Genomic DNA, 20,534 nt, shown 5'->3' with positions numbered 1-20,534 from the left:
CCCAGTTTCAGTGTCCGATTCTGAAACCAACAAACTATACGGTTTGGGCTATTCGTATCAAGACGATTCTTGAAGCGAATGGTTTATGGGAAACGATTGAACCGACAGAAAATGCAACGGTAGACACTAAGAAGGTTAAATCTGCAATTGCATATTTGTTTCAAGCAATACCAGAAGATGTTGTATTGCAAGTTGCAAGTTGTAAGACTGCAAAAGAAATTTGGGATAATCTAAAGGTTAGACACGTTGGTGTTGATCGGGTACAAAAGGCGCGTATGCACACGCTATTATCAGAATTTGAATTGTTGCAAATGAAGGATGACGACACTATTGATTCATTTACCGCAAAGATTAATAGTATCGTTACCCGGGCAACTGAAGTAGGAACGACGTTGAGTCAACCGACTCTAGTACGCAAACTCCTAAATGGCGTACCGGATAAGTTTACCCAAATCGTTGCCTCCATGGAACAATACTCCGATCTAGAAACTATGACGCTAGAAGAAGCAGTCGGAAGATTAAAGACATATGAAGAATGGCTCAGGTTAAAGAAAGGAAATCAAGGAGAAAGCCAAGATAGGCTTATGTTCACACATCATGATAACACCAGAGGAAGACAATCTGGAAACCGCGGTCGTGGTAGATTTAACCAAACGCGTGGAAATTGGCGAAACAACGGAAATAGGCAAAGTCCCAGAAACGAAGGAACTACATCTAGATCTAGAAATGGAAATTCTAGAAATTGGAGGAAGTTTGCAAGAACCGACTTAAGTAAGATCCAATGTTTTAAGTGTCAGAAGTTTGGACACTTCAAGAAGGACTGTTCTGAGAAAGACGAAATACAAGAACATTCAAATCTCGTCGAGGAAGACGAAGCACCCGTATTACTAATGGCAATACAAGAAGAAAACATTGTTCAAGAAAGGATTCTACTGAATGAAGAACGCACACTACACATGTAAATGTGTGGGTATTTACCTACACATGTTATTATATGTGTGTGTAATAGTTGATGATATATTTTAATAATGATTAACACTTAATATGTGTTGGTAGTACATTTTAGCCACATTTGGTGTTGGTGGGAAAATTTCTCCCCCAAAATTGCCTATACATGTAGCAAATTTTCCTCATGTGTAGCTAAATTATCTATACATATGTAAAAAAAACTAATATATATGTAGGAAAATGATTATGTTTACCAACATATAAGAATTTAAACAAAAAATATGTAGATAAACTAAGTTAATATATACTTTTTTATTTTTGAAAATGACGTGGCAAATTAAATACCTACACATGAGTAAAAATGTACAATATTTGTAGATATCACATACCTATAAAGTAAATATATATTTTTAGAAGATGTGACAAAACAAGTATCTACAGATATTTAAAAATGTACAATATGTGTAGATATTGAATAGTATAAAATAAATAATTAAATCTTTTTTAAGATGACGTGGCAAAAAAATACCTACACATATTTAGAAATGTACAATATGTGTAGATATTGGACACATAAAAAATAGGGTCACTTATTACATATTTACCCAATCCTTAAAATCAATTATATATTTCCCCTCCCTAACATATATATATATTACACATTTCCCCTCCTTAATATATATGTATATATATATATATTACATATTTATCCATTTCATTAAAATTACTCTTATTAAATTACTATTATACCCTTAATAAAACTCATTCTAAGTTCTAATATTAATTATTAATATCTATTAATAGAATAATGGAAATGAATAGTCTTTTGATCTGGACATCCATGTGTATTAACTTGGGTTAATCTGGGTTATCGGCCCATCTTGTGTCATCTCAGTCTTCTTACGTGTATAAAAAAAGGCCACGCTCACCTTTATCCCCACCAGCACACAAAAGTCAGTGAATTACCAACCTTAAAAGGGTTATTGGATTTTATCACCCTCAACTATGGGCCTTTGGCCGTTGCCACCCGCAACTAACACTTTGACACCTAGGACGCCCAACTTGACTTTTTGTTTGTAATGGCACCACCCAGTTAAATCTCCACTAACTGAGTTTGTTTTTAGTCCGACGTGACACAACCAAACTTACATGGACAGAATTACGTGGCTATTACGTGGCAATGTATCTCTATACATCTCTCTCACACTCACACACACACACACAAAACACACACATCATCATCATTCTCTTTCTTCTCTGCAAGTGATCATCGGTCAAACCCAACCACCTCAAGCATTTAATGAAATCTCACTCAAAAAACATAAAACCCATGTTTATAATAAGACTATAAATCTGCTACATCTCACTCACAAATCACAAACACCCATCTTTGATCATTCTCGACTGCTATCGTAAGAGATGATTCCATCTGAAGTTCTACAACACACCCATCTCGATCGCTTCATCTACGGATGAAAATCTCACATCTGCGCTTCAATTAAGGTCTTCATCTTTAATTCCTGTTGTATCCCTAATTTTACTTTTTTGTTTGATTAATTTATGTTGATTTTGATCACAAAGTTGCTGATTTCATGCTCTGTTTCTTTAATTCTGTTGTTTTACTTGATGTACATAGTTATAATTCTCTTTTCAGTTTTTTGAGGGAGATTGAAGAGGAATGGGGCGAAATTGGGGGTTAGGGTATTGGTGTATTGTCCATTCAATTGATTGGAGGAGGGTTTGGATTGAGATTTGAAGGGGTGTGGAAAGAGGCGGGGTTTGTCTGGCATAAATACTGGTCTTTGGTTTTCAAACATAGACTGAAACCCATTCTTTATCTTTACTGCTAATGTGCTCCTCTTGTAATACTACTGGTTATAAGTTGTTATTATAATTTATATTCATGTGATTTCCCTCATCCTTATCTTTACTCGTATGTAATTAAATGACTTGAAATGTTAGTGAAGTCCATTCAGGTTAGTTTATTTTCTTCCATTTGCGTTGAAGTTCAATGACCCACCCTTTGTCATACTACTTGGAGGTTGCGGGTCAAAGTGTCGAACCTATCCTCTTACTTCTTATGTTTATACTTAGACAAAATTTTAGCTATAGATGTAGGTAAATATGCATCCAATGGAAATTAGGGATAGGATATTAATTAGGGGTAAATGTGTCTTTGCCTATTAATTATGTTTATTTGAGGTATATTGCTTCATCAGTTGCCATTTTAGAAAATTCAAGGGAGACAATTTAGAAGAACAATCATGTAGTCTTGAAAGAAACTTGGATTATATTACAAAAGTTGGTTAAAAGTTCTTTGATAAAGTATGGAGAATATATGATTGAACCAGAAGCATCGAGTTTGAGCGTATTTTTTTAAATACAAGATTGAATGACTTGACAAATGTAAGGCATTCATGTGTTGAGACAAGGCAAAAAAGATCAAGAAGACGGCGACGACCGAGGTACGTATAAATATGTTTACATGTATATGTTACAATCGAAAACTTTTAAACAAGATGTTGCCAGTTTAAGTATAAAGCATTTATGCTTAAAAAAAAAAAAGAGGATTGAATAACTTTACGACGATACCATAATCATTGTGTGCATATATTTTTTATGTTTTTAACATGTAACTATGACATGTTATAACTTCTTTGGCACCAGACAGAGCACTGCAATTCCCATGTATTTTACTTAAGCCGGGTTAAAGACTCAAGAGGAGTTTCTTGGTTTAAAAAGTGGGAACTTTTGTTGTCACTAATTCATTGTTTTTCAGGTGAGTTGTGGTATATGTTAGAGGGGGCAATCTTGACCCAAAGCCTTCTAAATGGGTTAGTTTGGGTTGCTTTTAAAATTATATGGGTTGGTTTGGGTGAGATATTTTAACTAAATGGGTCACAATGGGTCATTTGAAATTCCATCTTGTTATTTTCGGGTCAAAGCGGGTCGATAACATTAAAGAAATGGGTCGATGTGGGTTAGTGTCTTAAAAAAACGTGGCAGGTTTCGGGTCGGGACGGGGTTCGTACCGTTTCGACGCGAACCGTTTTGACGTGAATCGTTTGGTCCCGTACCGCTTTGACCCGTACCAGTTCGACCAGTACCGTTTCGACGCGAACCGTTTCGACACGTGCCGTTTTGATGCGAACCGTTTCGACCCGTACCGTTTCGACCAGTATCGTTTCGAACCAAAGCGTTTCGACCCGAACCGTTTCGACCCGTACCGTTTCTACCAGTACCATTTCGACATGAACCGTTTCGACCCCTACCGCCGTTTCGACGCGAACCGTTCAAAATGTTTTTTAACTTGTACATTATAGTAAACAAAGTAGCATAAAATGTGGTTAAAGGACTCAATGCGACAAAAATAGGTTATCTAACAGACTTTGTTAATCTGGTTGATATCATTCATTTTATCATTTATATTCCCAGTTAGTATTGGCAGTTAATTAACTGCAGTTTGTGGCTTTTCGTTGCTTGGTGATGTTGTCAATGGTCATGGATTTCTAAATTCCTTTTGTAGCTTGGTGCTGAATTTACTGGTAGTTTCGACACGTACCTTTTCGACCAGTACCGTTTCGACGCTAACCATTTCGAAGCGAACCGTTTCGACTCGTACCATTTCGACGCGAACCGTTTCGACGCGTACCGTTTCGACGCGAACCGTTTCGACCAGTACCGTTTCAAACCGGACAAAATTGCCCCTTGATGTACAATCTCTTTAAAAAACATTTTTAACCAACAAGACCCGAAACCCGTTCTGAACGGAACCCGTTCCGACCCGAACCCGTTTCGACCCGAACCCGTTTTGACCCGAACCAAAACAACCCCTTTTTTAATTGACCCGTATTGACCCAAACCCGTTTTGACCCGAACCCGTTTTGACCCATGACCCAACCCGACCCGTTTGCCAGGTCTAGTATATGTGAGTTACCGATATATGCATTTCTTTTATGACACATGGCATGGCCGGCCCTGAGGGTGGGCGGGGATTTTAACTTTCTTTTTCTGTTTTTTTTTTTTTTTAATTTATATAGAGTGCATTCGTAACTAGTACATTATGTGCAGTACTGACTTGTACACTATATTTATTATCAATTTTAGAACATTTTATATGCAGTAATCAGGTAAAATGACAAAATTATGTATTTTTTTTGTTTAAAAACATTAATTTATATAATTTCTACATTAGTTTTCAAAAATTTGTTATTCAATACTTTACTATATTCAAATTATCTTTCTAACATAGTATTTGTTTCTATAATAAGTTATATAAATTTTTTATATAGTTTGACTTGGTAGAATAATAATTTTATTATGAAAAATAAATTTAAAAGTATTGATGATGGGGCACTCTTATGTGTTAGTTATGTATCATGACATTACTAACTTTTCTTATTCTGATGCACTGATGCAGGCATGATAAGCAATCCAGCTTAACAAAGGAAACACATACGTCTTTAGTCAACTGGTTGTTTAGTACTTCCTCTCTGACAATCTCTTTTTGTGTTCGTTTTTTTTTCTAGGGGCGCAGTGGTGGTGATCTCTACGGAGCTTACGGTAGTTATTCTTCTGGACGCAGTGGTAGTGCTGGGTACGTATACACGATGGTTTTTATGTAGTAGAGATCAATCGATCATAATCTTTTACTGATGCAGACATTTGCGTAATTTATTGTTGCCAGGGGTTCAAGGCACATATGTATATATATATATTCAGGGTAATTCTTGCTGATCAGACCACATATGATGCAAAAGTTGTTGGGTTTGACCAAGATAAAGATGTTGCAGTACTGCGTATCGATGCGCCGAAAGATAAACTGAGACCAATACTAGTTGGTGTGTCTGCAGACTTGCTTGTTGGGCAAAGTGTTTGCTATAGGAAACCCTGTGAGTGTGCATATACTACTTTTGATGCATGATAATATGAGTATTGTATATACGTATATTGTGCACCTGGGTTCCGTCAATAGATTCTTGAAAATTGAAATCGATACTTTCGCTAATAACTGTTCAAAATCAATATTCCTTGCAGTATCCCTCCTCTCCCCTTCCAAATATTTGAACTTGGTACTAATATTGTGGTGGCTTAATTAAGTGGAGTGCTATTTCAAATTTAGGTTGTTAAAATGGATTTGGTTTGGGAAACTATTCAGATGGGGGTTGCGGCGGTGCGGGCATGGCGTCAGAGATCGCAGTGGATGGTGTCGTTTACTTTTCACCAAAACTACAACTTCAAGAAGCCTTTCCTCTACCTTGCTAGGGAACTTGCTGGGTAACTACTAATCGCATTCTAGACTAAGCTTTCAGTTATATGTTAATATATGGGATTTTGATGTTAGTTTTTGTTGATTATTAGGATGCAAATTTACACTTTGCCCAGTTTACTGTGATTGCTCCACCAGAGTACAAATTGGCATGGTTGCTCAGCCAGTAAGTTTTGCTTTCGGACTGTATCAGTTTTGGGTTGTTGGTTATTTGGTTTATGGCGCATCATTGTGTCTTTGAAGACATGAAACCGAGCTTGCAGTGGCTGCAAACCAGCCTCCTCTGGATGACGATTGTTAATCACATTTATAATTGACAGCGAAGTTGGTGTTAATTTGGTTTTTTCCTAATATTCAAGAGTTGTTGAGAGAGAGATTCTTATTTTCTTTTGAATGATGAGATTGTATGGACATGTCCAATTTTATGAGGACTGTATGTTTTTACAACATACATTGTATATTTTTTTATTAAAGTGTTGGTTGCACTTGGATTGATGATTTGGTTATGCTTGGTCTATATTAAAATAGTGGTCACGAACATCCTTGGGATTTTGAATGTTCTCCAACTGAATTTATTTTGTTTTTATTCAAGTCCCACCAGTTTGGAAACATGCAAACTTTCATCGGAGTTGCCTTAGCGCGCCACAACGCGCGCAGCGGCATAAACCTAGTTTAATTAAAATTAAAATTACCATTTTATGTATTTCCAAAGAATCGAATAAGACTTGAGTCTAGAGCCATGAAGGGGTTCATAGAAACCCGTTTGGTTCGTAAGTTATAGTGTTAAGTTATATAGAAAATATTAAAGGAACTCTTTAATATTTTGTAGGGTAACCTTGTAGCAAAGTTGTAGAGTGGCTCACTGGTAAAATGTTTGTTGAGTCTAACTGAGGTCTTGAATTCGATTCCGGGTAACTCTTTTTTCCGATTTTTTATTTGCGTTTTTTTATTCTTTATTTTACTCCAAAACAAATTAGGGCTAGTAATTTACCACACTAACACACACGACTCAGACTCTGCCGCACTTGCAGTTGCCCCTTGAAGGTAATTAATATTGCACTTTTCTTAGTTTTATGTTGGCTTTTTGTGATAATATGGAATTTGGATATATGATGCAAGTGTTTAACGATATCGAAGATAAATGTGTATATTTTATTTATTGAATATTAAGTTTCAAGAAGTGATTGGGTGGCTACGAGCCCCTATGTTATTGATTTTGAAGTGTGAATCCAATAAGTATTAAGTTGTTTATTAATTTCTAATTGTGAATTGAATTTGATATTCTTGCATCTGATTTATATATAGGTATGGGTCATCAGTGGGTAAAGAAGGGGAACAGGGTATCGGCCGAGTATGTAGATGGGGTAAAGGAATTTCTAAATGTTGCCCGACAAACTTTGAACTCCAACGGGTTAACTTTATGCCCATGTGCTAATTGCCTCAATACGAGACTGCAAAAGATAGATGTCATTGCTGCCCATTTGATTAATGTAGGAATTGATAAGTCATATACATGTTGGGTGTACCACGGTGAGGATGTAGAGGACGAGGGACCTGATGAATTTGTTTTTGAGGAATCTGCTGGCTTAAGAGCAGGATTAGAGGATGCGACTGGTCATCCATTGTTTAATATTGGGCCTACCAATGATTTAATTGCAAATCAACAACCAGTTGATGGAAATAATCGTTATCAGAAGCTGCATGAAGCGCTAAATAATCCCGTGTATGAAGGATGCACGAATTCTTCTACCTTGACATTTGTTGTGAAGTTGATGAATTTGAAAGTGATGAACAAATGGACTGATAATTCTTTTGAGATGTTACTGACGACGTTGCATGGGGTACTTCCTGCTGGTAATAATTGTCCGGAGAGCTATTATGATATTAGAATGCTGCTTTGTGAAGCTGGTTTAGGTTACGAGCTTATTGATGTGTGTCAGTATGATTGTGCTATATTCTACGGGGACAACAAAGATGCCATAACATGTCCAGTTTGTCAAAGTAGTCGTTATGTGCGCAACAAAATTGCGTACAAGAAACTGCGTTACTTTCCGATAACACCTCGTTTGAAGCGCCTATATGCATCACGCCACACAGCTAAAGATATGTGTTGGTGCACTTGTGTCTGTACTTTGTCTGTGTTCGGTCACGGTGTAAAACGATGTTCCTGTTAGTCTTGTAAGTTTGACCAAGTCAACCATCCTCCGGTTTGACTTGGCCAAACAGTTGTTAAATGGTTGTAATGTGTCCTGTGTCGAAGGTTGAGCCATCGAAGGATTGTTTCTATCCTTCGATGAGCTCGAAAGATATACCACGAAGAATACAGATGGACTTCGAAGGATATGCCATCCTTCGAAGTATATGTGGATCCTTCGAGGGCTTTGTAATCGACAGATGATCTTTCGGTCATTCTGCATGATCCTTCGACCAGACTTGCTGTGTTGGGTATAAATACCCATGCAGTGTGTTCAAAGATAGATAGATGCACACAGACAGAAAGATACGAGAGATAGAGAGCATTCTGTCCAGATAGAACACACACACTTAGAGAGTTTGCAAAGCACATTTGTGAACATTGAGCTTGTAACCGGAACCTTTCATTCGTATTAATACAAGTGGTGTTAATCGGTGAACTTTGTGTGTTGTGTTTGTGCTTGTTTCAACTCGGTTTGCATACTAGCTTGGATTCCGCACTTGCTAGTGTGTTAGCGTAACAAGGTTAAGGTTGCACCTCATCCTCCGAGGGACCTACAAGTGGTATCAGAGCTAAGGCTCTTTACCTTGTTTAAAACCGGGTTTGTTCAAGTGTTGGTGTGTTTGGACACTTGGTTTAGTACCCGTTTTTGGTGGTTTTCTTGCATTTTTAAACATAAAAACGTGTTCTAAACCTTTCGGGTGTGTTAAAAAGCGGGTTGGGTAACTTAAAACTTGTTTTTAAGATATTTGGTGATTTCCGGCCATAATTCCGGTGGGTTCCGGTGACCGGATTTTCTGGATAAGGTTTTCCTTTTTGGGAATATTTTATTTCAAAATCAAAGTTGGTAGAAAAGGCATGGTCTGTCCATACTCTTTTGCCGAAAGTTGACTTCACCAACCCATCACCTTTTCACCAACCTGTCATATCAGTGTCAGTGTGTCAGGAGTATTCGAAGGATATCATTCGACATCGAAAGATCATCTTTCGATCAAGGAAGCTTCGATAGATATACATCTTTCGACCCATCCTTCGAAGTCAGAGTCTTATCCTTCGATCAAGGAATCTATTCGAAGGGTATCTATTAGAGAGATAAGGATATATGTTCGAAAGATAAGGATCTTTCAAATTGTGAATCTTTCGAATTTGTGAATCTTTCGAAATCAATTGTTCGAAATTCAACAGTGGTCTTTCGAACACTGTTGATCCTTCGAACAAGTGTTGATCCTTCGAACAAGGTGTTGATCTTTCAATTCTTGTCTGTTTTAACTTAACAAGTTTGTGTTAGCTTGTCTTTTGATCAGGAATCCTTCGGCTGCTGTTATCTTTCGAAGATAGTTATATAAGAATTCATTTTTCTGTTCAAACATGAATCCGAGTTGGTGGGGAACTCCAGACAGTGGAAAATATACAAGTTCGGGTTCCACTCCCTCATGGTGGGGTACACCGGCTCCAGATAGTGGAAAGTACACGTGTACAAGTCTATCACCTTCATGGGCCGAGTCTCCGGTGTCTACATCTTCACAAGCAAATGCCATATCTTCAAGTCAATGGGCATTAGTATCGAATCAAACTCCGAGCATCCAAAGTATTCTATTGAGCGAAAGCGAAACCGGAAGTTTGAATCGTCCTCCAAATTTGATGCATCTAAATGAATATCCGGGCTGGGTTGACAGATTCCGTACATACGTTCTTGGTCAAAACACCGAACTGTGGATACGTTTCACCACAGATTTCGATCAAGCTATAGAAGTTGCTGCTTGAGATACTGCTACGTTTGCCGATCTTCCTGAAGATCAAAAGAAAACGTATGATCTGGAAAAGAAAGCATACGCCATTCTCACTCAGGCGTTGAGCAAGGATATCTACCACCAGTTTGTCAGTTTCAAGACAACTAAGAAGTTGTGGGACGGGTTGAAAACCAGAGGAGTAGGGAATGAAGCAACACGTCAATTGCGTCATGATCTGCTCAAGAAAGAATTCGACTGTTTCACATGCATGCATAAGGAGTCTTTGGGAGACATGACAAGCCGGTTTTATCATTTGCTTACTGAGTTGAATAATTTTGGTGTAGCGACAACTCAAGCAGAAGTGGTGAAAAAGTTTGCCGATGCTTTGCCTCCCCAATGGAGCAGTTTCTTGGAAATCCTGAAGTATAACGGAGTGTTGAGAACTACAAATATCAACGACTTCGTGCAGCTTTTGGAAAATAAGGATCAGGAGGAAACATTAAAGGCGAAGAGAGTTCCATTGCCACAAAATCCAGAAATGTATTATGGAACTTCCAGTACTTCGTCTGCAAGAACCGGTCCACATGCTCCATTACAAACGGCCTTTGTCACAAGCACGGATATGTATGGCAATCCGGTGCAAGTTCCTGTTAAGCCACCTCCCACCACAGACATGTATGGAAATCCAATACAACCACCTCCTCCTCCTCCTGCTCAACAACAACGTGCATGTTATGGAGGAACATCATCTGCTGGTCAGCAATCAAAGCCAAGTACTGTACAGCTCGACACTTCAAGTTTCTCTAAAGTAAGTGTAGAAGTAGCTAAGGAACACATGGAGCTGCTTAACACTGTAGTGAGCGCGTACTGTGGGTTAATAGAAGGTCAGATTGGCAACATTAATCTGACACAAGAAGACTATCGGCAGATTGATAAAGAAGAGATGGACTTGATGGATATCAAGTGGGCCTTTGCTAGTGCTGTGAGAAGGGCAAAGGATTGGATGGAAAGTACTGGCAGAACCAGCTTGGAGAGTAAGAGAGACACCAAGTATGTGTTCGATTAACAGGCAGTGAAGTGCTTCAACTGTGGTGAACGGGGTCACTTTAAAAGGGAATGTACAAAGCCAGCACAGCACGGGAACCAAAACCCCTTCAGAAACCAAGGCAACCAGCAGAACCAGAACAGAAACAATGAGCGTACATTGGTGCCTGTCAACAACCAAACCAACCGGGCACTTGCGGTTCAGGTGGATGAAGGTTGTGACTGGTCAATCCAGTTGGGTGGTGATGCTCCCGATGGAACAACATGTTTTGCTCAAGTTGTGAAGGATGTAGTTCACACCAGTGGTGGAGAATCTTCCGCCAGTGGTGGTGAATCTTCTGAAGATGAAGACTCTTCGGGATACAGCAGGAGTGTTGATGAAGAATCATCCAGTTCAGGCGATGATCATGTGGGTGAGACATCAAATGCAGCAATCGATGCAGATATTGATGAGCTTTTGGAGGAAGCTGCAGCAGAAACTCAAAGAAGATCTATTCTGGTGAATCAAGCTGCTTATACTTCGTCTTCTCTCCATTCAGCCTTTATGGCTAATGTCGACGGTTCATCAAGTCAGGTATGTGTCGATGAACCCACTGTTGTAACTTGTGATGAATGTGATAGGTTGCATGCTAGATGTGCTGATTTAGAGAAAAGTATGTCTGAGTTGCAAGGCAAACATGATGCTTTACAAGCTAGCTTGTTTGACTTGCAAGACAAACATACTACAGTCAATGAGAATTTGTGTGACTTTCAAAGTAAGCATGAAGTTTTGCAAGAAAAGTATGATGTGACTTTTATCCACAATCAAAAATTGACTGTGGACCTTTCCAAATGCACTGAAGCCAACATGTTTTACGAAAACCATGAAAAGGAATTTAAGTCGGTAATCGAAAAATTAAAGAAAGATAAAACCGAACTAACTAAAAAGGTTTCCAGAAAACAAACTGACATTAATTTGTATATATCTCGTCTTGAGACAATGCAAAAAGAAATGGCTTGTGTAAAAACGGAAAGTGAGGCAATCCAACTCAAGTTAGATAGTTATTTGAGTTCTAGCTATGTGTTGGATCACATCATTGATGTCCAAAAGGAGAAAAGGGACGTCACGTGCATAGGCTATAAGAATTGTCCACCACCAGTGAGACATAATTATGATGCCATGCCGGATGAGGAGGACAGGGTGTTCTTTGAACCATCTGTGCCTCTAGATGTGAAAGAGTTTGCAGCAGGACTCGGATACCAGAAAGAAGTATCCCCAGATTCAGATGTGTCAGCAGATACATTTGTAACTGCTGAACAGAATCAGGATCCTCTAGTTGTGATTGAGGATGCTGATTCTTCTGATGATTGTGATTGAGGATGCTGATTCTTCTGATGATGAATCTGATGATACTGATTCAGCAAAGTCTGATGCGGTAGTTAAAAATGAGGACATACCTCTTGAGAATCATATTCTATGTGATCCTCCTGCAAAACCTGCTAAGACTGTTGCAATCAAGTCCTCATCTGCAGAAGAGTCGGAGAGTGTGAACTTGCTGTACACTCTTGTTGGTGATGATAAGATTTATTCAGACAAAGATTTTCCTATTAAGAATGTTAATCAATCCTTAATCAGTAAAGTCTTTGAGAATTCGACTAGTAAGTTTTTGGGAAAGACAGGACCACGTGTTACAGTTACACAGTGTCCTCCTATTCCAAAGGACGAAATTCGAAAACAATATGGCAACAAGAAATTACCAACAGTGCAGAAACAGCAAAATCATACCAAGCAAAAAGGAAAATCACCGGCTCAAGCGCAAAAGAAGCCGAATCAGAAGAAAAACAAGAATGTAAACTTTGTGAAATCGACGGGAACGGACAAAATTGAAACGTTTGAAAATAAATCTAACTTAGATTTTGTCAAGAAAGCTACAGTTCTGAAAAGAAATGAACAAAACAGTTCAAAGCCTAGTACCTCGGGTTCACAAAGTTCAACATCATTGGCTAAACGATCACATGATACTTCGGGGTTTGTTGAACGAAGATCATGTTTTGAGTGTGGAACAATTGGACATATAATTAGAAATTGTCCATATCTTCATAAGCAAAAAGAAAAGGTTGATGTTCCCCGTGACCAAGCTGACCGTAACGATCTGTTTCTGTAAAACAAGATCCCCGACTTGTAAAAGAAAGGGAAATGAAACAGAGACGCCAACAGGTCAAGAAAATTGAAAAGGCGATTAAAACCGATGTGGTTAACAAAACAGCTGTTTCTGTAAAACCAGACAATTCAAAAACTTCAGACAGACATGAAGTTAAAATTTTAAAGAATGACACTGGTAAAACAAAACAGACCTGGAAACCAAAATCGGTTACTGAATCAGGGGGGCCATCACAATTCACCAACCATCAAAGACAAGAAGTTATTGTCATTGATGAAAATGGAAGACCCAAGACCACAATGGCTTGGGTCCCCATCTCCAACTAATCAATTGAGTTCATGTGCAGGGTGTTCCAGGAGGAACTATCAGTAGTCATTGGATTGTTGATAGTGGGGCATCCAGGCACATGACAGGCGACATGAAGCTTCTCTACGACGTCAAATCTATTAGAGGAGGTTATGTTGCTTTTGCTGGAGATAAGGGTGGATATATTACGGGTGAAGGAATGATATCCAACGGGATTGTCAGCTTTGACAAGATCAACTTTGTGCAACAACTTGATCACAATCTTCTTAGTGTTTCTCAAATTTGTGACAAGCAATTCTCAGTACACTTTGATGCTAATGGATGTTATGTGCTGAAACCCGGCTTCAAAATTCCAAAAGAATGGATTCTCTTGTCAGCTCCAAGGATAAATGATTTGTACGTCCTTGATATGAGCCAAGCTATTACTACGTCTGCACAAGCAACTTGTTTCGTTTCCAAAGCCACAGAAAAGGACACTATCTCTTGGCACAGACGAATGGGTCACATTCACTTACGCAAAATGAATCACTTGGTTTCAAATGAATTGGTGAATGGTGTTCCTCTCAAAAATTTCCATCTTCAAGACGTCTGTGTTTCGTGCCAGAAAGGAAAGCAAACAAAGAAGAAGCACCCTACTAAGAAGATCAACACGGTGGCAGTTCCTCTTGAACGGTTGCACATGGATTTGTTCGGTCCTGTCAAGCACAAGAGTATTCGGGGTGATCAATACTGCCTCGTGATAACTGATGATTATTCAAGATTTTCTTGGGTGGCGTTCATGGCACACAAGAGTGAAACCTTTGGCATTATCAAAAACTTGATCATTCAGATTGAGAATTTGTATAAGTTGAAGGTTAGGCGGATACGTAGCGACAATGGTACTGAATTTAAAAATCATGCCATGGCGGAGTTTTGCACTTCAAAGGGTATTCTTCATGAGTTTAGTGCAGCTTATACTCCTCAACAGAATGGCGTCGCTGAACGTAAGAACCGCACATTGATCGAGACTGCTAGGACAATGTTGGTAGAGTCGCAGTTACCCATTCCATTCTGGACTGAAGCTGTGGCCTCTGCATGTTACACATTGAACAGAGTCCTTATAGTCAAAAGGCACAATAAGACCTGCTTTGAGCTTCTTCAAAAACGGAAACCAGATTTGTCTTATCTTGAACCGTTTGGAGCTCCATGTACAATCATCGATCCTAATGGAAAGTTTTGGGCAAAAGAAATTGATGGATACTTTCTTGGGTATGCCACCCCTAACTTACGAGTCTGGAATCTAGAGACTAAAAGGGTCGAGGAATGGTCTGAGGTCAGAGTACAAAGGCACACTTTGCCAGTCAAATGTCCTGGTCAACCTTGGATGTTTGAGTACGATGACTTTTTCAATTCGATCAATGTTGAAGCCGTTGAAGAAAGTGCTGCGGCAAGGATGTTTTTCGAGAGTGACAATGCAACAGTTTCACCGGTGGTTCGTCCAATTCTTGTCAATCAAGAACCATCTTCGGTGAACAATAATACTCTCGACAATGAGGATTTTCACGATGCTGCTGAGTTGAACGAATCTTCAGAGGATGATGAATTTCTAGATGCAGATCAAGAAGCTCCAACAACAGCAGTTCATGGTACTTCAGAGGGTACTCCTCCAGTGGATACCCATAGAACAGCTGAAGCTACTGCATCATCCTCTTCGTCAATTCCGGGCATTGATTTAGTTGTTGATCTCAATCTCAACAACCTGGGTATAAATATTCCAGTTCCAGATAATCCAGAAACAAGGATTCATAATACCCATCCTCAACAAAACATCATTGGAAATGTGCAAAGTGGCATTCAAACAAGAAACATGTTGCGAAACAACAACAATGCAGGCTTGTATGCAGCTATTCGAGAATCCGGACAACAAAATGATTGGTCTTTCGCGTGTTATGTCTCACAGGAAGAACCAAGAACTTGGAAAGAAGCCTTGAAAGATAACTCTTGGGTTGAAGCAATGCAGGAAGAGCTGCAACAATTCCAGAAGCTGGGTGTCTGGAAACTCGTAGAGAAACCTGCTGGATACAAGAAGATTGGTACCCGTTGGGTGTTCAAATGCAAAAAGGATGACCGCGGAGTTGTTATCCGGAACAAAGCACGTTTAGTCGTTCAAGGTTTTCGTCAGATTGAAGGGATCGACTACAACGAAGTCTATACACCTGTTGCACGTCTGGAAGCTATTCGGATCTTTCTGGCTTATGCTTCATTCAAATGATTCAAGGTTTACCAGATGGACGTCAAAAGTGCATTTTTACATGGTGTGGTTGAAGAAGAGGTGTATGTCGAACAGCCTCCAGGTTTTGAAGATCCTATCCATCCCGATCGGGTTTGGTTGCTCAACAAAGCTCTCTACGGTCTTCATCAAGCACCGCGAGCTTGGTATGCAACCTTATCACACTATCTGCTGGAGAACGATTTTCGTAGAGGTCTTATCGACTGTACTCTTTTCATCAAAGAACAAGATGGAGATCTTCTTCTGGTACAGGTATATGTTGATGATATTATTTTTGGTTCTACTAATGATGTCTTGTGTAGGAATTTCGAGCGCATTATGCAGGATAAATTCGAGATGAGTGCTATGGGGGAAATGACCTTCTTCTTGGGCTTACAAGTACAACAAACTGAGTCTGGGATATTCATCCATCAGACTAAATATGTTGGTGACATCTTGAACCGGTTCCAGATGTCTGATGCAATGCCCATTGGTACCCATTGCCAACTAATCACGGAATTACTCCGGACTTGAAGGGTGAAGCTGTTAGTCCTTCATATTATCGCGCAATGATCGGATCTCTTATGTACCTCACAGCATCAAGACCAGATATAATGTACCCAACGTGCCTGCTTGCCAGATATCAAGTCAACCCGAAGGCCTCACATCTTACAGCTGTCAAAAGGATTTTTCGTTATTTGAAGGGTTACCCTGACACCGGTCTATGGTACCCTAGGAATAATAACTTTGAATTGGTCGCTTTTAGTGATTCTGATTTTGGCGGATGCAAAATCGATGGCAAATCCACAACGGCTGGATGTCAGTTTTTAGGAAATCGCCTAGTCACATGGCAGTGCAAGAAGCAGACGTGCGTCGCTACATCAACATGCGAAGCTGAATACATTGCTGCCTCTAGTTGTTGCTCCCAAGTTCTTTGGATTCAACAACAATTACGCGACTACGGTTTTGAATTCCTAAGTACTCCTATTTACATTGATAATTCTGCTGCTTTACAGATCACTAGAAATCCTGTGCAGCATTCAAAGACCAAACACATCGTAATCAAATATCACTTCATACGTGATTGATTTGAGAAAAGGCTAATCGATGTTTTTAAGGTCCACACCGATGACCAACGTGCCGACTTATTTACCAAAGCATTTGACAAATCAAGATTTGACTTTTTATTATTGGTAAACGGCATTAAGGTCAAGCAAGAGTAAAACCAACATCGGAAAATCATTTTTGTAAATATCTTTGTGTTTCTAAATTTGTCTTAGTTTATTGATTTTAGGGGGAGTAAATCCAAAAATCTGAAAATCCAAAAACATCGCAAAATTTCAAAAACACAAAAACAATAGAAAAACAAAAATGAGTTTCCTGGCGAGCAAAAGAGAAAATGATAGTACATCGGTGGTCTATCCAAACCTCTTTAAACCTAAAAAGAAAAACGATAAGCAGCTCTATATAAGATGTATCGGTAGGCTCACAATCATTTTAAAGTGTGCAGGGTGATATAAATCTTAAACCGACTAAAGACCATGTGGGAACCATTCATTGGCATATGGTCTTAGTACCGAAATTTCGTTTGATAGATTGTCGAGGTTCTGAGATATTCGGTTTTTATGCTGCTTATCATCTGGGTATCATGGTTATATCTTTTACCGAAAAATAACGGGGACGCAAGTCTAGATCTTCCATGATATCATACATACGTGTACATACTGCATTCGACCTCAATAAGTGATCAACAATCACATGTCCAAACAAATAAGTGATAATATATCACATTATCCGGGAGTCAAGTTCGTCTCTCTGCTGTACGAAAGTACTGACCTGTTCACGAACTTGCTCCTGTGCCCTCATGCATCGAAAATCAAGTTCCTCATCAATAAGTGATTCTATCACATAGGGCTTGTTTTCAAATCAAAATAAGTGAGAATCTCACATCATATACGGTCAAACAGATGATAATCGGTATACCCACCGGTAAGATGAACCCTCGTGCATACCTTGATACGGGAATGTGTCGTGATGTGGATGAACACCGGTCGGTAAGTATAAATCATACCTTAACGTATCCCCTCGCCATGATTACAAATGATAAGTTGAGCTTATGTGGATAACAATACCAATAATTGTTATAGGATGCTTATCTAAATGTTAACTAATTGAACAAAAGGAGCGTTTTGGCGTGACCGTACACTGATATGATTCTCTTACCCTCGAAACTCACAAAAAGAATCTCTGTAAATATTTATTTAATGCTTTCAGTTTCTGCATCTTTGTATATATTTATTTACTGCTTTCTGTCTTTACATTTCGAAATATTCAAAAAAAAAATACCAAAAAGATTTTAGGTGTGTTTTAATATAAACTTTCTAAAAGGCAAAAAGATTTTATTTCTATTTTATTTTTCGATCGTACGATGTTGGACCTCGAGTCTTCGTTGCCTGAAACCTGATGAAAACCAAAACGACTGATTCTTCATAAACGGTCAAAATTTGCAAGTTTTGAAAGTTAAAAACCTAAAATTGATAAATTTGTTAAACTTTCAAACTGTCGGACGGTGATTGATTGAACAATGGTCACATGTGTGTCGTTTGCTTATGATATTCCAAGCAGTTGTTCTCATTACGCGTTTAGATTTCTTGCATGTGCAGATTCTAAAGGCAAGGAGAACATGGTCGATGACAAGCTTCGGAATGAAGACACGACGTGAAAGGCACTCAAGTGATGAAGATGATCGAGTTGCCGTTGGCCATCATCAATACCTCAAGGATCTCATTCATATGAAAATCAAGTTCACGGACTTGCTCCTGTGCCCTCATGCATATGAAAATCAAGTTCCTCATCAATAAGTGATTCTATCACATAGGGCTTGTTTTCAAATCAAAATAAGTGAGAATCTCACATCATATACGGTCAAACAGATGATAATCGGTATACTCATCGGTAAGATGAACCCTCGTGTATACTCACCGGTAAGATGAACCCTCGTGCATACCTTGATACGGGAATGTGTGGTGATGTGGATGAACACCGGTCGGTTAGTATAAATCATACCTTAACGTATCCCCTCGCCATGATTACATCTGATAAGATGAGCTTAAGTGGACAACAATACCGATAATTGTTATAGGATGCTTATCTTAATGTTAACTAATTGAACAACAAGAGCGTTTTGGCATGACCGTAAACTGATATGATTCTCTTACCCTCGAAACTCGCAAAAAGAATGTCTGTATATATTTATTTACTGCTTTCAGTCTTTACTTTCAAAAAATTCAAAAATACCAAAAAGATTTTAGGTGTGTTTTAATATAAACTTTATAAAAGCCAAAAAGATTTTATTTCTATTTTATTTTTCGATCGTACGATGTTAGAACTCGAGTCTTCGTTACCTGAAACCTGAACGAAAACCGAATTGACTAAATCTTCATAAAAGGTCGAAATTTGCAAGTTTTGAAAGTTAGAAACTAAAATTGACAAATTTATTAAACTTTCAAACTGTCGGACGGTGTTTGATTGAAACATGGTCACACGTGTGTCATTTGTTTATACTAACTATATTCCAAGCAGTTGTTCTCATTACGCGTTTAGATTTCTTGCATGTGCAGATTCTAAAGGCTAGGAGAACATGGTCGATGACAAGCTTCGGAATGAAGACAGAATGTGAAGGCACTCAAGTGATGAAGATGATCGAGTTGCCGCTGACCATCATCAACACCACAAGGATCTCAAGCATTAAAGATCAAGAATTTCACGAGCATAACTCAAGGGGGAGCTTATGTTAAGGGGGAGTTTGTCAACACACTTCCTACATGATACGGGTAGTTTGTTGATACACTCTCTACTTTCAAGACGTGAAGACTTTAAAGATCCTCCGACATTGAAGACTTGAAAGGACATCAGAGTCTTGAAGACATGAAGATCAATGATGATCAAGATCGAGACAAATCTGCACCCATCGAAGATCGAGACAAAGCTACAGCCAAGGGGGAGTTTGTTGGTGCACTTGTGTCTGTACTTTGTCTGTGTTCGGTCACGGTGTAAAACGATGTTCCTGTTAGTCTTGTAAGTTTGACCAAGTCAACCATCCTCCTGTTTGACTTGGCCAAACAGTTGTTAAATGGTTGTAATGTGTCCTGTGTCGAAGGTTGGGCCATCGAAGGATTGTTTCTATCCTTCGATGAGCTCGAAAGATATACCACGAAGAATACAGATGGACTTCGAAGGATATGCCATCCTTCGAAGTATATGTGGATCCTTCGAGGGATTTGTAATCGACAGATGATCTTTCGGTCATTCTGCATGATCCTTCGACCAGACTTGCTGTGTTGGGTATAAATACCCATGCAGTGTGTTCAAAGAGAGATAGATGCACACAGACAGAAAGATACGAGAGATAGAGAGCATTCTGTCCAGATAGAACACACACACTTAGAGAGTTTGCAAAGCACATTTGTGAACATTGAGCTTGTAACCGGAACCTTTCATTCGTATTAATACAAGTGGTGTTAATCGGTGAACTTTGTGTGTTGTGTTTGTGCTTGTTTCAACTCGGTTTGCATACTAGCTTGGATTCCGCACTTGCTAGTGTGTTAGCGTAACAAGGTTAAGGTTGCACCTCATCCTCCGAGGGACCTACAAT

General features: G+C 38.9%; 2 protein-coding genes across 9 annotated transcripts; both read left to right on the top strand.

Moving 5' to 3' along the window:
* The first annotated feature begins 2,156 nt into the window (after window positions 1–2,156).
* Window positions 2,157–6,712, top strand: LOC110916331. Of its 8 annotated transcripts, XR_004859665.1 has the most exons (7): window positions 2,157–2,451; window positions 2,603–3,413; window positions 5,478–5,545; window positions 5,636–5,840; window positions 5,986–6,020; window positions 6,107–6,225; window positions 6,310–6,712. XR_004859665.1 is itself a non-coding variant. In XM_022161079.2 (6 exons), exons 3-6 carry the CDS (start codon window positions 5,651–5,653, stop codon window positions 6,341–6,343), a joined length of 378 nt encoding a protein of 125 aa, XP_022016771.1. In that variant the 5' UTR covers window positions 2,157–2,451; window positions 5,478–5,545; window positions 5,636–5,650; the 3' UTR covers window positions 6,344–6,712. The 8 variants fall into 8 exon arrangements, 1 of the variants encoding a protein (XP_022016771.1); XR_004859664.1 differs by having other exon boundaries at window positions 5,986–6,225; XR_004859660.1 differs by having other exon boundaries at window positions 2,603–3,727; window positions 5,986–6,225.
* A 506-nt stretch (window positions 6,713–7,218) lies between these two features.
* LOC110920002 lies at window positions 7,219–8,391 on the top strand. Its single transcript, XM_022164248.2, has 2 exons — window positions 7,219–7,261; window positions 7,523–8,391. Exon 2 carries the CDS (start codon window positions 7,525–7,527, stop codon window positions 8,389–8,391), a length of 867 nt encoding a protein of 288 aa, XP_022019940.1. The 5' UTR covers window positions 7,219–7,261; window positions 7,523–7,524.
* Window positions 8,392–20,534: the final 12,143 nt, after the last annotated feature.

This window comes from Helianthus annuus, chromosome 6 (assembly GCF_002127325.2).
Source record: "Helianthus annuus cultivar XRQ/B chromosome 6, HanXRQr2.0-SUNRISE, whole genome shotgun sequence".
Taxonomy (NCBI): Eukaryota; Viridiplantae; Streptophyta; class Magnoliopsida; order Asterales; family Asteraceae; genus Helianthus; species Helianthus annuus.
The sequence above is the reverse complement of the archived record's forward strand: the minus strand, read 5'-3'. Positions and strand labels throughout refer to the sequence as shown.